The 15,359-nt window shown below is 43.0% G+C and overlaps 1 protein-coding gene across 4 annotated transcripts in view; it reads left to right on the forward strand.

Annotated features, from left to right (window-relative positions):
- The first annotated feature begins 464 nt into the window (after positions 1-464).
- LOC144143755 (uncharacterized) overlaps positions 465-15,359 on the forward strand; it is a 33,889-nt gene continuing 18,994 nt past the window's right edge. The window contains exons 1-5 of one of the 4 annotated variants that reach the window (XM_077675472.1): positions 465-509; positions 1,129-1,444; positions 4,704-4,819; positions 7,865-7,984; positions 11,141-11,227. In XM_077675472.1, the coding sequence (XP_077531598.1) occupies positions 480-509; positions 1,129-1,444; positions 4,704-4,819; positions 7,865-7,984; positions 11,141-11,227 (669 nt within the window). In that variant the 5' untranslated portion in view covers positions 465-479. The other 3 variants (XM_077675474.1, XM_077675471.1, XM_077675475.1) reach the window with 3 other exon arrangements.

The raw sequence follows: 15,359 nt of genomic DNA on the forward strand, positions 1-15,359 counted from the left end.
TGTTGCGCCGTATGTTGACCGGTGCGAATCTTAGGATAATAGAGAAGGGAGACAGTGACCCTACACGAATTCAGGCTTCCGGCATATTCAAAGCTGTCGAAAGGGTAAATGAAGTCGTCAAAATTGGACACCAAATTTATCGCCGTGGCGGTTTATTCGGAACGAATGGCCCAAACAAACTCGCTGGCTCGACGGCAGAACGTGTAGGGCAGCCACCGCCATATAGTGACTGCAGTCGCTTCAAACAGCTTTAAATATCCCACAGAAGGCGCTGGTCCAATAATCACGACTACTTCGAACGAATCCTTGCTCGCCGGCTTGCTCGCACGCACACTCCGTTTCCTCCGTCGGTTTCCTCTCCGTGCTCCGCACGAACCACGGATCAAAATCCGGCACTCCGTCGACTCCGTTGCAGGAACTCGTTTATTGTGTATGCACATGTGGCGGCATCTGGTGGAGCTTTCGCCTTCCATATTCCAATGGCGGCCTTGGTATGCTCCCAGTGCGCGGTGGAACGTTGCTTCCCTGATATGAGACAATTAATACTATATGAACACTCAAGTAACTGTTACTTCTGCTCATGAGAATGACACATGCATACGCTGGAAGTGCGTCTGTGACCACGTATCTATTTTTGATGACGCCGAATGCCACTGTCGCAGTTTAAAACCGACCTGGGCGACCGGCAAGTGAACGCATCTAATGTGCTGCGTAAATGAACATGTTAGTGCGTGGCGTCGTTGGATTTGTTTTGATGTTATTCGTGTCTCAGGTTTGTCTCTGATGAATTTTTTTTTTTCACTTCGTCGTGCTAAAATTTTCGTGGTGGTGCTGCAGTGATATCTCGATTAGCATTGCTTTTTGTTGTTGTTACGGTGCCGTCGTGTAAACCGCGCTCCCCGCAGTTTACTTTCATTTGTGGAACTGGTCGAAATAACGTGTAATTTCGCGGGAAAAATGGCTTTAGTTTTCGTTACGAGTAGCTGCCCGAACCAGCGCGTTAGCGCAGCGAAGCTGTCAGGAGGGAGCGGCCAGACGCGGGTGCGAGCGCGTACTCGGTATGTTCTCGCTAATGCTGGCTACCTTGATACGCCAGAATATTTTCAAGGTGTCATTTCATTCCGGCAGGTGCCGCCACTGTGGGAGCCGGCGTCGCAAATGATTTCACACGTGGGGAAGGTCTTTACGACCTGTTTTCTCCGTGGCCCCACATCGAGCTTGGCGAACGTATCGCGAACCATGGCGTTCTCAACTGTCGAGAGAGGTTCACCCAACACCTTGGCCTACAGGCTGTATTTCCGTAAGTTCATAACCGCATGCAGTTGCATCCTTTTATCGGTGGTGGGTATTTTCCCGGTGATGGTTGCATCCGGAATGGCATTGGACAGTTACTCCACTGTTGAACGGGGAAGTCAGAACTCCGTGAACTACAGCATGTATTTCCGTAAGTTTTGAAAAAAATCCGTTCCTGGTGTCCCCCGTTTGCTTCCTGTATTTGTGATGGAGCTTCCACGTCTTTTTACCGACTTTGCCAACTTGCGCCCGAAGTGTGAGAACACGCCGGCCCGTTATCTGCGACGTTATCGGTGATCATTCATTCAGGGTCGCTGTAACCGAACATTGCAGTCAATTTCAGAGTGATGTGATTCGTTTTCAGCAGCACGCAATGATAACAGCTAGGAGCGAGGAAGGCTACCGAGTAATGTGCTGCCTGTGATAGTGTGCCTTAGATATAAAAAGCAAACTGGGGCAATACCGGTTTCAGCTCCACTTATACTAATTGTACGGGAGTTATTTTGATAAGAAGATATTTATTTTGGTCTATTTCTGCCGTGGTTCAGCGGCATAATCAGGGTTCTTAATTTCGGCGCACATCAAGAAGCTCCGTTTGATCTGCATTTCTCCACTGCGGTTTATCTCGTAGTTCAAGCGTAGTTTAAGTACGTCGCGCGAATATTTGATCTGATTTCAACGGGCGGAACGGGTACCTTCACATGCTGTTATCGTGCGGTTGCTCGTAACTCGTTATCTGACCAGTCGTACATGACACGTCTCGTTTCAGTAAGCTGGCAATAGTAACCTGAGGTTGCCTCACAGAGACGCCGGTATCTAGGTTCGCTGTTTCGATGGCGTGCAAGGGCCCGTGTGACTTTTCGCGCGCGTGTAAAAAAACTCCTCGAGAAATCAATGAGACATGGTCGAAAGGCCCTATTTCTGGATGTGTAACGTAGCAACGCTTTTGCTGGTCGCATTTTCTTTTTAGGGCTTGGTTGTTTGTGGTTCCCGACAGACGAGTTTCAGGTTGCGCGCGAGAACAATGGGAACGATACTGATATCCGCTCTTGTGGTTTTGTCTGCGTTTGTCACACGTCTCTTTGCATGGCCTTGGGTGTGTGTGTGTGTGTGTGTGGATTACTTGGCGAAGTGGTTGTATGAATGGAAATGTGTGGGGTGATTTTGTTGCAACGTTGTCTCAACCTATGGTGAGCGAAGTTCCAAGTAATTTTTTTAAATTTTGAAGTGAAATAGTAATGACATGAAAGCTTGGAAATCAGAATTAGTTCGCCAGCGGAAAAGGTAAAATTAGAATCGAATCTCAGCTATACGGTGGGGCTGCTCAAGTTTTTGATAGTACATTGATTGCCATCTGCTGTGCACATGTTTCACAGCTGCGGCTTTAACAGTGTCAGAGGAAGTACCTCTGATAGCGTCGGCAAGCGCAGTTGCTGTACCATTTTTTTACAACGCAGCATTTGCCAGAGTGTAGAGGTAGTGCCTGTCTGGGTGAAATAGCACATGTGGTTCAAGTTTCCGGCGAGGACTTGTCTGGCCGGCAAATAGCACGCTTCTGTGGAAAGCGCAGTCTGCAAATAATGAGTAAAGTGAATTGTAACTACACGTAATTTTATTTTGCCTTTGGCAAGATTGCTTTCCCTACGAAGTTTGCAGTCAAGCATGGTGCTCCTGAATGGGCTCACTTTTTGTGTAATGTTTACCGTGCATTTCCAGCTACCTGAGTAGTCCTTTCTGGCTTTAGTTGCTTTAACATCTCCTTCAACCTTCTCAAAACTTTTAAAATGTTTTGAATATTGTTATTCCATAGACTTGAGCATCAACAGCAATGCATACCACGAGTGTGGAAGGAGTATGAAAGAAATTCAGATTTCATTAGATTCGGTAATTGTGACAGCAATGACTTAGCTGTAATTTCAAGGTGTGACCGGTCAATTGATCGACTAAGGGAATCACAACTGGTTTTCTTAGCCAGTCAATAGGTTGAAGTCGCACAAGCAAAGGGACCAGGAATGCTGCCTTAAAATTCTGTGAGAGCACGACTGTACTCCTTCACCTCGCAAGCTGGTTGCAGCATGGTGAAAGCTAAGAAGCGTGGAGTGGTGGCTTCACTGCACAGCGCCATGTGGGGACCTCACTGCACGTTCTATTTATTTATTTCATCACTAAAATAGGCCTTGTTGGGCATCTGATGTAATTTAGACCCACCAGGAGGCCCAAATGTTAGTGGTTCTAAGCTTTTTGGCTTTAGTATTGCAAATGAGAAAAAGTGCCTAGTGCAGAACTTTTCCTGTACGCACAAAGTAAAAAAAGAAATGGTTTATTTAATGACAATTTACATGCTTTTTTTTTTTTTAATAATCCTGTGTATTGCTGACTAAGTAACGCAAACTATTTGCTATCATGTACGGTATATACAAATTGAACGAGCTCTAAGGTTACGATAGCTGACAAGTTACCAATTTGTACGAATGTCAAAAAGCCGGTTATGTGCTAACACATTCGTGGCTTTGTAATGGCAGTTAGCTGCCATATTTCATTATGCTTACTAAATTATCTACATGAAGGACACAGCTAGTTAATGATTTGTGCATCTACGAGCACTGAAACTGGAAAGAACACAAGAGGGGAGTACTGCACGATTAGGATTAAACTAATGAAATTGAACCCAGGTATTTAGTTTACCTTGGGTTTTCTACGGGTCTCCAGTAGTTGCAGTTCGTCCCTTTTGGCAACGTAACTCATGTTGTGTTAGCACATTTTATTAAAATCCAGAACCCTCTTGACTGTGCTGCCTGAGGTTGAGGATGTTTAGGAAGCAGTTAGTATAGGCTGACTTCCTTCTTTTCAATATCTGTGTCTAAGAGCTCAGGTATTTGCCATAAAGAACAGCTTACAAGGTAGGTACGCACTTTCTCCAGTATGTACCTGCATGTACCCGCCGCGGTGGCTCAGTGGCTATGGTGTTCTGCTGCTGAGCACGAGGTCGCGGGTTCGATTCCTGGCCGCGGCGGCCGCTTTTCTGATGGAGGCGAAAAGCAAAAACGCCCGTGTGTACGAGATTTCGGCGCACGTTAAAGATCCCCAGGTGGTCAAAATTAATCCGGAGCCCTCCACTACGGCGCGCCTCATCGCCTGCGTTGCGTCGGCGCGTTAAACCCCGCTATCAATCAATCAACCCTGTGCTTGCATGTGCTTTGAACCAATGACAGAGGGTCTGTGGTGTTTGTAACGTGTAAACCATTGTTGCATCATACCCAGAAATTCTCTTCTGTTGGAAGGAAATATATATATATATAAATGATATATATGCGGACTGTCTTGTTAAAGACAGCTTTTGAATGTAGGCTGTTTGACTTTGAGACAGAGTGTTCAACGAATGCCCATCCATGCTGCTGCTTTTTTTGTAGGCAAGGGAGAGCAGTACATCTCTCCTTTCCACGACATTCCCATGTTTGCTGATGAGCCCAAGCGCATCTACAACATGGTGGTTGAGGTTCCTCGATGGAGCAATGCCAAGATGGAGGTGTGTGTGCCTTGTCATGAGGGACTCCCCCTTCCTCTTGTGTTCATTTTTCCACTTTTTTTGTAAGTTAATTATTGTTGTCAGTAGGTGAAATAGGTGAAGCGAATTCCAATGGATGAGGAACTCTGATATGGCTTTTTATGTCCCACTAATGCAAGCAACATGTCGGCATCTTTCATCTAGAATGCTTCTTTGGATGTAAAAGCTGTTATTGGTTTTCACAATAGCTTGTTGGAATGAAGCCCCATACTTAAAATTTTCACTTTTGGCAGCTAGCCCTTAAAGGAGCCATGAAGACAAAATACAAGTTGGGTTTATTAAAAAGACGGCTTAGTCCCGATAACAATGATACCAATATCACCGCAATCTTCGAACAAATAACGGAGATAATAAAGAAAATGTGTGAAGCAGTTGTGACCCCCTAGCCAATTTCCCGCAACTTTTCTATGACGTCACGGAACCTTGTTCGTGCGATTGGCGGCCGCCTAACTGACCTGTCGCGACGACACGTGACTGGACGTCTGTAATGGGGCCTCTAGTTCCATTTGACCGCATCACTTGAATGCTAACGTGCAGTTAACGCACTGAAAATTATGTTTTATTGTTGGCCCGTATGACATCATTCTTGCTCATAACACATCACTGTGGCGCAAAATTTGAAATTTTTAAATACTTCTTGCATTTTTTTTCGTTAAAAAACATCTTTTGGGGCTGTAATGGAGCTGAGTGAGATACTGAATCCTAGTTCCTTCAAATTAAACGAAGTTGTATTTTCTCTTCATGGCTCCTTTAAAGGCCAGTGTGTGGGCAACGGTGGAGGGCTGCAGTGCATGAAACTGTTTGTTATTTTGCTGCCTCACTGTCTAAGAAATTGAGGAGAGCAGCATGAACGTTGGGGGGAGTGATAGGAAGAAAGAAGGCGGGACCTTTGTGTGGCTTGACCCCTTATTCAAAGGGCCTGGACCCGCCGTGGTGGCGCAGTGGCTAAGGTGTGCCGCTGAGCCCAAGGACACGGGTTCCATTCCGGCCGCGGTGGCTGCTTTGCTGTTGCGACAAAAAGCGAAAATGCCCGTGTTTCAAGATTTCGACACACATTAAAGCTCCCCAAGTGTTCAAAATTCATCTGGCGCCCTCTACCACGGCGCGTTAAACCCCACATTTAATCAATCAATCAATCATTCAAAGGGCGCCTTACACACCCTTTTGGTGTCTTTTTTTTTTTTTTTTTTTGGTAGAGAATGAGGATAGTGAGGGTATTTAAAAAATCTCTTGTGCATCATCCTTTTTGTGTGTACTATCAGAGATTAAAGTGCAGGTTGCAGTTTCAGCTGCCCAAGAAATCACTGCTTGGTGGCAACATTCGTACGTAGTTCAGTTTCTTTTATCACTGCAAACAACTTTGTTTTCATGGTGGAATTTTTCTGATCAAGGTTAAAAACAAAAACACCCCTGTCTCAAGATTTTAGCGCACGTTAGATGCCCAGGCGGTCAAAATTAATCCGGAGCCCTTTAATAAGGCGCACCTCATAGCCCAGGTGTAGGGTAGCTACGGTGCAATCTAGCCCCCCCCAAATTTGAAATTTTTTACAATAACAATAACAATAAATTTTTTTATGATGGCCTAAATGTTCAGGGTCGCCTATTATGGACTGAAATATTGAGTCTTTTCGTGGACAGTTTCAGAAAAAAAAAAAAAACGGCACTTTAATAAACGTTCTGGTACTCTGCATTCCATTTAGCATTGCATGTATTCGGATGGCCTGGCGTAATGTTTTAAGCCCAGAGATTTTGTGAGCAAAATTGTTTTCCACAAAAAATTTTAGTCCATATCTGTCTGACTGCTAGTGTGCAACATTTGTTTTTGTCCAAGTTTCATTATCCTGTACATATAGATTACAGGCTTAAACAAAACTAATAGAATTGTACCTGATAGTAAAAAATGAAAAAGCCCTAGCACTTTTATGTCTAGTGCAAGTCCCATTCTCTTCAGTTCGTGGAATTTATTGCCTCAGTACAAATACTCTGCAGTTTATATTTTGTCAAATGTGCACAATATCTAGCTCCCCTCCCAGACAAAAATTTGCATTTTTGGTAATTTCATACCTTGCCTAATGCAAATTTTATAAGTATTTCTCAGGTATTTTTGATGCTGGTACTAGGGGCTAACCATACAAGATAAATTTTTTAAATAGTACGGTACTCATTTGTTTTGGACGCGTAACTACAATCGTAGGGAAATTGTTTGCAGAGATTGGTTTGTGTGTGAACAACAAGCCTTGTTATCATTTGTGTACAGAAAAAGGATCGAGAAAATTGCTGTGCATGAGCTGAGTAATGAAACAATGAGACTTGTGAATGAGAAATGCGAAACCACTGTTGAAAACCATGCCATTTTTTATTTTCCACTAGGTGTAACCAGACCGTATAAGGTGATAAATGTTGACAGGCCGAATTGGTCTCAAATTTTGTGGCCTAATAACAGGATATTCTGCACCAAAAACAGTCAAGTTTTGCGCACTAACGTACCATTGTTATCTATATTTAATGGTAAAATAATGGCTTGTAATGAGTAGTTAAAATTTTGCTGTCTTTGCTTGTGCAGAAATGGGCCACTAAATGGTTTTTCTTTTTTTCTTAATATCATTAAGTTACTTCATTGAAAGATCTTTTTTTTTTCTACACCTGAGAAACAACAAAAAGAAAAAATTGAAGTTTCTATTTTCTTAGTGCACTTAATGCTTGTTCTTGCTGCTAGTCATGTTCTAGGGCAAAAACTTAGATTTGCACTTTTATTGGAGTGTTCCATTCCAAATGCAGCTCCAGTCTTTAGCTGGCCTTCGAGTTTCTCAACGCTGCCAAGCGTGGTCTGGCACTGGGTATTTCTCTTATCCAGCAGTAAGCTCTCTGTGGCGTTGTCTATTCTGAGCGGCTCAATAACCTGCGCCTTTGTCAGCTATCATTGGCCAAAGGTGCAGGACGGCCATTTGCAGCGCCTCGTATTCCGGTTCATCCCGGCTGTTCACTGTGCTGCCCTGTTGCCTGCAGATCGCCACCAAGGAGCCACTCAACCCGATCAAGCAGGATGTCAAGAAGGGGAAGTTGCGCTACGTTCACAACTGCTTCCCCCACCATGGCTACATCTGGAACTATGGCGCCATTCCACAGGTGCTGGGCGCTTTTGCTCTTACCCGGCGGTTGCCTGGAGGCTTTTTTATTTTTATTTTTTTCCGTGCCTCTTTTTGGGGGCTTATTGAGGAAAACAATGTCCGTCTAAATTTTATTCAACTTCAACTCCATAGTGTGTCCAGTTCTATTGCGCTTTGCGACCACTACAGTAATAGCAACGTAGCTGCACTGTTCAGTTCTGTGAATGAGATCTAAAAAAAGGGCTGTTCGCTGACCATGCTTGCCGTGAGTTTTGTTCTTTACAATGTACATCGGGATGCTTGTACCCCTGCACTTGCACTTTCAGGCTGTTACTCACTTTTAGTTTGCAAAGCTCTAAAGCAAATCAAACTTGGAAATAATGTCCTCCTTTGAAAATAAGTGTCTAGTTTTTTCCCCCACTGCTAAGGCCAGGAGTCACTCCAGACATCCGAAATTGACCTGTGCTTGTTTGAGTCGTAGAGTGCGTGTTTTTGATCTAAGCTAATTCTGTGAACAGATCAGGGCAGAAAGAAAGGGCAAGCCTCATTCGTGTTTTTTTTTCTCCGTGACATATTTATTTTTATTATGCACCACCTACTGGCTCAAGATCCTTCCCTTGAAAACATCATGCATGTTCTAAAGTAATTTTTGCCTTCGTGTTTCACCTGAAAAGGCTGAATTGGTCATAAGTTTGTAATTACAATTTGTAGTCTTGCTTAATTGAAATCACTTAAATGGTAGTAGGGTTGTCTGGCTTTTAAACAGGTCTTTTCAACAAAATGCATGGACATTAAACAAGACTTCATGAAACAGATTTTTCTAGTCCCTTCTATTAAAAAAAATGTACTGTCTGTAAAGGTTGAACCATGTGCAGAATGTAGCTGACATCCTGCTGGCCTCCAGGTCTGACAGCTGCATTCTGTTTTCCGATAAACCTGCCCATCCCATTGAAGAGAACAACAACAACAAAAAAAAAGGTTGAAAGTGATTTTCTGGGGCAGCTGGCGGCCTGATGCACACTGGGAGAGGCAGTTGAGTCAAGCTCCAGTTTTTTTAAAATCCAGAGCTAGGCCTCTCACTGTGACTGTAATGTGCTAGCCCTCTTGTTTTCAATACCATACATGTTTAGATAACTCTTCGCATTTTAGTGAGTGGACTGTGCGCACACACAAAATGCTCCACATGATACATTGGTAAATTCAGTAATCGCCGCTTTTGGGTTTCCACAAGTATGGCCTCACTCATTTTGTTCCTAGTGGTACATAATACACTTGTGAAGCTTGTGTATAGAGATGTGGGAGCCTTTTTTTTTTCAAAGAAATCCTTATCCAACAAAATTTATCGGAACCATGAACAGTTTGTTGTATGTGAGAGTACCATTACAACTAGGAGCAGCTGTTTACACAATTCTAACTTGCCTGGGAAGGTGTATCTCTTTCTGAGTGAGACCTCTGGTTACTAGGGTTGCCACCTGCCCAGTTTTTGACCGGCCCGGCCGGTTTTTTAGACAGTGGGCCAGTTGCCGGTCCGTACTTAAAACTGGCCGTCATTGGCCGGTTTTTGGCCACTGTGTTTCGATTATTTTCTTTTGCTTTTTATAAGCGTCAATTCAGCAACTACGGCTATAAATGTGTCTACAAGCTGCGCAAAGACATGCGAGCAGAGAAAGTACGTGGGCGAGTGTGCTGGGGGTCCAAGGGGAGGAACAAGAGGAGAACAGAGCTTTTAATCGATTAAGTATGTTCGGTTACTTTTCAGTGCAGCACATTCAGAGCAATAACCAAAATCTCAAGTCACTTTCAGTACACATGTTATGATTTCTTTCTAGGAAATGCTTCAATAATTAGAATTGTATGTTAAAAAAAATGTGGCCTCTTTGTCAATAAAAATTCAAACTTGTATATACCATGCTCCCTTTTTTTTTTTTTTTTTGTGGGGAAAGGTGGCAACCCTACTCGTTGACCAACTAAAGCAGTGAGCGAACTATGATGCACAATAAGCCCACCATGACAAATGTAAAAAAAAAAACGCCTCCCCATATTTAGTGCACATTTTGTGGCGAGGTCAAAAATCTTACTTCGTTTTCTGCATGGAAATGTGAATACAATGCTTCATACAGAATCAGGAAGGTCATGGCTAAAAATGTTTCTTGTATATTTTTTATTTCTGTCGTCAATACCACCTTGTCACTCAGAGCTGTCACTGACTCCTGACTTTATTGGGCTGCAGTTGTTGGGAGCTTCATAGCAAAAGCCGCCTTGTTGTAAAGAGACTGAGTTTTGTGCTTTCATAAGACATTTTTGAAAGCACAGCTCTAAGAGAAGGCAATTTCAGGGTGTGTGTAATGTTTAAAAACGTTCCAACCTGTGTTTAAAAGAAAGAAAACCAATTTCTTTGTTTAATGTGTTCTTTTGTGCCATCTGTATTTGTTCAACAGAGAGTAAAATGTGCTTGTACAAAGAAACAGGGAAGAAATTATTTACATTTCTAAGAGCATCTGGTAATTTTCATGTTTTTCTCAACCCTTCTTGGTTTTCTAATGAATGTCCTGGCACCTGATGGAAGTCGTGATGGTATCCAACGAGAACGTGGCGGTAGCGGAACAGAGATAGGATGCTGTGTAGTCTGCCAGAACCTACGTACCTCGTCATATCCACATTGGAGTTGCCAGGTGGGAACCCACCATGGTGGCTTGTGGATTTGATTCCCAGCAGCAACGGCTATTTTCCTGGTGGAGGCGCAAAATAAACATGCCCCTTTGTCGAGATTTTCACGCATGTTAACGATTTGCAGGTGGCCTAAATTGTTCCACAGCCCTCCATTATGGTGTACCTCGTAGCCAAGGTGTATCTTCATTGCGTAGAACCCCAGAACGGAAAAAGAAAAAGGAAAAAAAAGGTGCATTACATTAACATTGGCTTCAATGCTAGCAATTTGTGCTATCTCAGATCAATGTCTGGATGCGCTTATTAAAGTGTGTCCTGGCAAAAGTTGGGATTCTATAAGCGTCACTTCATTCGTAAATGTGTTTTCTGCCATTTTGATGCTAGAGAGTGCATTACTTGCATGCCAGTTTTCTAATAAGCCAAACAACGAACGTATGGGCTAGGCACACACTTTTCATGTTGGTGCAATGTGTGCGTGGTCACCTTGGTGCGTGATTTTTTATTTCAGACTTGGGAAGATCCAGACCACACGGACAGCAACACAAACTGCAAGGGCGACAATGACCCCATTGATATCTGCGAGATCGGCTATCGGGTAGGCGTACAGGGTCTTTCTGCATGTTCCATTGTTTCTGCACAGTGGACGCACTTGCCAGCAGCATTGAGTTGAAGTGGAGGCCGTGTTGACTGCCAACATCATTGAGATATAATGGCGGCACTCACTTGTATTATGAACAGTGTGGTCAGCTAGTGTGAGGCACCAAGTTTAAATCCTGCTTTATATTCTAACGTGCTGCTGATCAAAGTTGCAATTTTTTTTTTTAATGGATAATGCTGCATTCACTTGCATGGTTGGGCTAATGAGTAAATAATAAATAGGCACTGGCAATATCCATACGCGTTTATCTGATGAGTGACAGGAACGCAGAACTTTAGATGTTTTTGTGACCAAGTTTCACCTGGGTCACACATCAGCAAAAAAACTGTATAGGTATGCATGCAGTCTTATGATGCACATTTCCAAACTGATATGTCACCTAAGGCTGGTGCGGTACTATTTTTGTGATGGCACCGTCAAGGTGACGTACAAGCTGCCACACACTGTCACTAGCTACAACCAGGCCGCAGAATGTGAAAGAAATTGGAGGGTCATTATACGAACTGAACCCATATTTTGCGGTAGGGCACTTTCCCTCAATTGTGCAGTCATTGTTTGTCTGATTATCTCTTATTGTTCATTTGATTCTCCATACACTCGTGATGCGAATCTTCAAGGTTGGGGCATATATGCTCGTGTGTGAAATTGAAAGTCGTTACACTCGGGTCACACTCGGGTCAATGTGAGTGCAACTGGTAGCACTGGAGTGGGAAGGAGCGCCGCTAGGTGCTTGGTCATGCACGGTAGAGCACATGATGCACTTCGAACACTCCCATCTACAATGCCACACACAAACTATCCTACGTGTTGCCTAACAACATGTTTTCTTTCTCGCGCAACATTCTTTTCATCAATGACGATGATTGCGAGGCTTCACACTGTGGTAGAACAACATGGCCAAGGAATGCTTTTTCTTGGCTCCACCATCGCATGGTAAAGATTTGAAACACTGACACACTCATTTTCCGATGATATGTGCCCTTAAAGTGTTTGAGCATTTGATGGACAGATTGAGCTTGCTGACTGACTAAAATGGTTGAGTTGATTAGCCATTTTATAAAGTGTTGTCTAGCACACCTCTGTAATGCTGTGCTAGGTTCGAAACGCTGGCATATTCATTTCCCAGTGGCTCATGCCATTTATTTATGAGCTTAATTGGCACGTCCGCGATGCGAATCTTGTAAGGTGTAAGAAAAGGTGTAAGGTGTAATCTTGCGTCTAAGAAAAAAATGCTCGGGTATACAATGTTATGTCTCGAAATGAACTTTTCATTGCTGTTTTAATATCTGTTATTAAAGCTAGTTAAATCTAAACATTTAGAATATTTTATGGAAACTGAATTTTGCTAAATAGAGGGCATAAAAATTGAAGCACAGTCTAGAAATCTCCTTCCCTTTCTGTATTGTGGCATCTAGATTTGCAATATTTTGTTGTTATGTATGTTTCAAAAGCTGCAATATCTTACAGGCATTTTTTTTTTTAGACTTTTGATTCGTGACATAATTCTGTCCTCATAAAAATTTGATGTTTATTTACTGTGTGTGCTGAAGGGTTCCACGCAGCCTAAATTAATCCGGAACTGGTTTGGGGCACGGACACAATGACATAGCGAATTAATGTAATCCTTCACTATGGCAGCAACATGCACACTTGCAGAAATACCACGCCTTAACTCAGAGCTCGAAAACTCTGGGGGAAAATACAGCTGAGAGCAGGGTGGTGTGGGGACAACAGCCATGTTCTTGCGGAGAGTGAAGGCGGATGCTGCCAAGTGTTGCATTTGTAGTAGGGATGTTGCACTTGTTATCTGCCAAAGTTTTATGACTTCTGACTGGCATAAGAAATTCCGGCAAGTATGTTTTCCGCCCTCCTCACAGGCCTGTGTGACCTTTGTTGGTCGGAAGTCGTTAACCTCTTGCAGATAACAAGACCACCTGCCCTTCTTGGAACTGAGAACAGGTGGGGGAGTAGATAAGGTGATGCTGTAACTGGATTGCCTAGTTCTTTTTTATAAGTTCTCATGCTTTGAGCTTGAGTCATGGGCAATCTTCAAGCAGTTACATTGGAGGAGACAAATGCTGTAAATGTACAATCTTTATTACATGGCCGCAACGAAAGGAGGCTTTCCTAAGAAGGGGATAGCAGAGTGCAGCCTGTGACCATCTGAACACTGTCCGAACCTATCCAGATCGCGTAAAAAAGAGTGTGGCCAACCTTAACAGTGTATATTTTGAGGTTTAGCTAGGTTGCTAGCATTGCTATTCCTGAGTTGTGTAACCAAGCAAACATTCATTCTGTTCATATTTAAAAGTGCATGGGGGAACAAAGTTAGGATGGTACATTTATGGTATTCAGTACTAGAGAATATCAGTTGTGTAAAGCACCAGTCTAAAGCATTTTTTTTTTTTTTTTTTTTACCAGCAGCTGCAACACTGATTTAAACAGAGCGTGAGTAATAAGGCTTTGTTTGGCTTTTGGGCCACAGAACAGGCTTGTGCAGGGTGCTTGTGTTTCACAGGAAAATTTCTTTAGTTGTTTCAAATGGCACTGAGGAACTCCATTAGTCAACTGCGCAATTTGTGCAAAGTTTAGTGCTGACACTCTGCTGTTTCCCAAATTGATTTTAACTTTGGGGGATCTTCTTGGGACTCCAAAAGGGATTGTAAGCTCTGGCCATTTCAGATCAATTTATCCTGAGTGTTGTTCGATCAGTTCCTTATAGCTGGTAGCCGAGAGCTTGAAAAAACAAAACAAAAAACAAGCGCAGGAGATTTTTTATAGCAGGTGCTGTCTTGGCGCTGCACATTCATGAAGCTTTACTGAAGTTGCAATTTTTTTTTTTTTTTTCATTTTACTTTTTTTCTTTTACTGAGACGTGTTATATATACAGCAGACTCGCGATAATCCAAACTCGAAGGGACCCCAGGATTTTGCTTATATTTCTCACAAGTATGACTTGGGAAACATATCAACTTTTGTTTTAATGACACATTCACATATATTTAATAATACAACATTCAGACACAATACTGAAGTGCTATTCACACTTTGGAAGAAAAAAATTACTCCCACCTCCCCTCGCGGAAACCCCTGTGTAGATTCGACGCATAGGGGGTTACGTTGTTGTTTCCGTTAGGTTGATTCTCCCATCGCGGGAAACGGGCCGTGAACCCCCTGCCGCGGCTATGACGCAACGTGGCGCGGCTATGACGCAACACAATCCAACACAATCCAATCCAAATCCAATCCGAATCCAATGCCCCTCGTGAGAGAGTGTTCGCTATCGGAGAGGAGAGGGGGTGAGCGGAGGAGAGCGCAGCTCGCGCGGCGAGGAGAATGGGGGAGGGGTGTGGACAAACAACGACAACGCCGAATGGAGGGACAAGGCTAGTGAATGAGATGCCGTCGCATCTAAAAAACACATATGGACGACTGGTTTGTCTATTCATGAGAGTTCAAAACACAGTTTGCGATTCCAAATGTTGCGCTTCGACACGTGTATGCAGGTTTTATTTCTGTCTGTTAGTGATATGACGATGCAAATGTGCAGCTAGAAGCAGCAAATGCAGCAGATATTTTGCGGCAAAGACAAGACAAGCAAAAATGTATGAATTAACCGTATTTACACAATGCAGGAGTTTCAGTTAAGTGGCTTTGAAATACATTGAAAACATAGCGGGCCAACCAAAATTTTGAAATTGTTTGAATTAACCGAAAGTTTTAATTATTGCAAGTCTACTTTACTTAGTTGCATGTATTTTATGTTTTATGTAGCTTTATCAGGTCCCCATCACAGCCATTCTATCATTGCTGCAAGCAGTTTAAGCTTTGTTTTGAAAATATGTCTCTTGTTCGAGCTGGATACACTTCCAGTGCGTTGACTCATACTCTGGTTGCTGCATAGCATCCAATTGTGAGAGGGAAATCAAAGTTTTCTTTATGAAATGCAGTTCAACCTTGCTGTACTAATCAAAAGGGGATGGGGCTGAGGAGGTTGCATTATATATGGCCAGAAATTTAGTAAATCAGGACAAGGCATTTAGTGGTTGCAGAAGAATATATGCAATTA

This window comes from Haemaphysalis longicornis, unplaced genomic scaffold (assembly GCF_048455015.1).
Source record: "Haemaphysalis longicornis isolate Haplotype H1 unplaced genomic scaffold, Haemaphysalis longicornis Haplotype H1 scaffold_1, whole genome shotgun sequence".
Lineage (NCBI taxonomy): Eukaryota > Metazoa > Arthropoda > Arachnida > Ixodida > Ixodidae > Haemaphysalis > Haemaphysalis longicornis.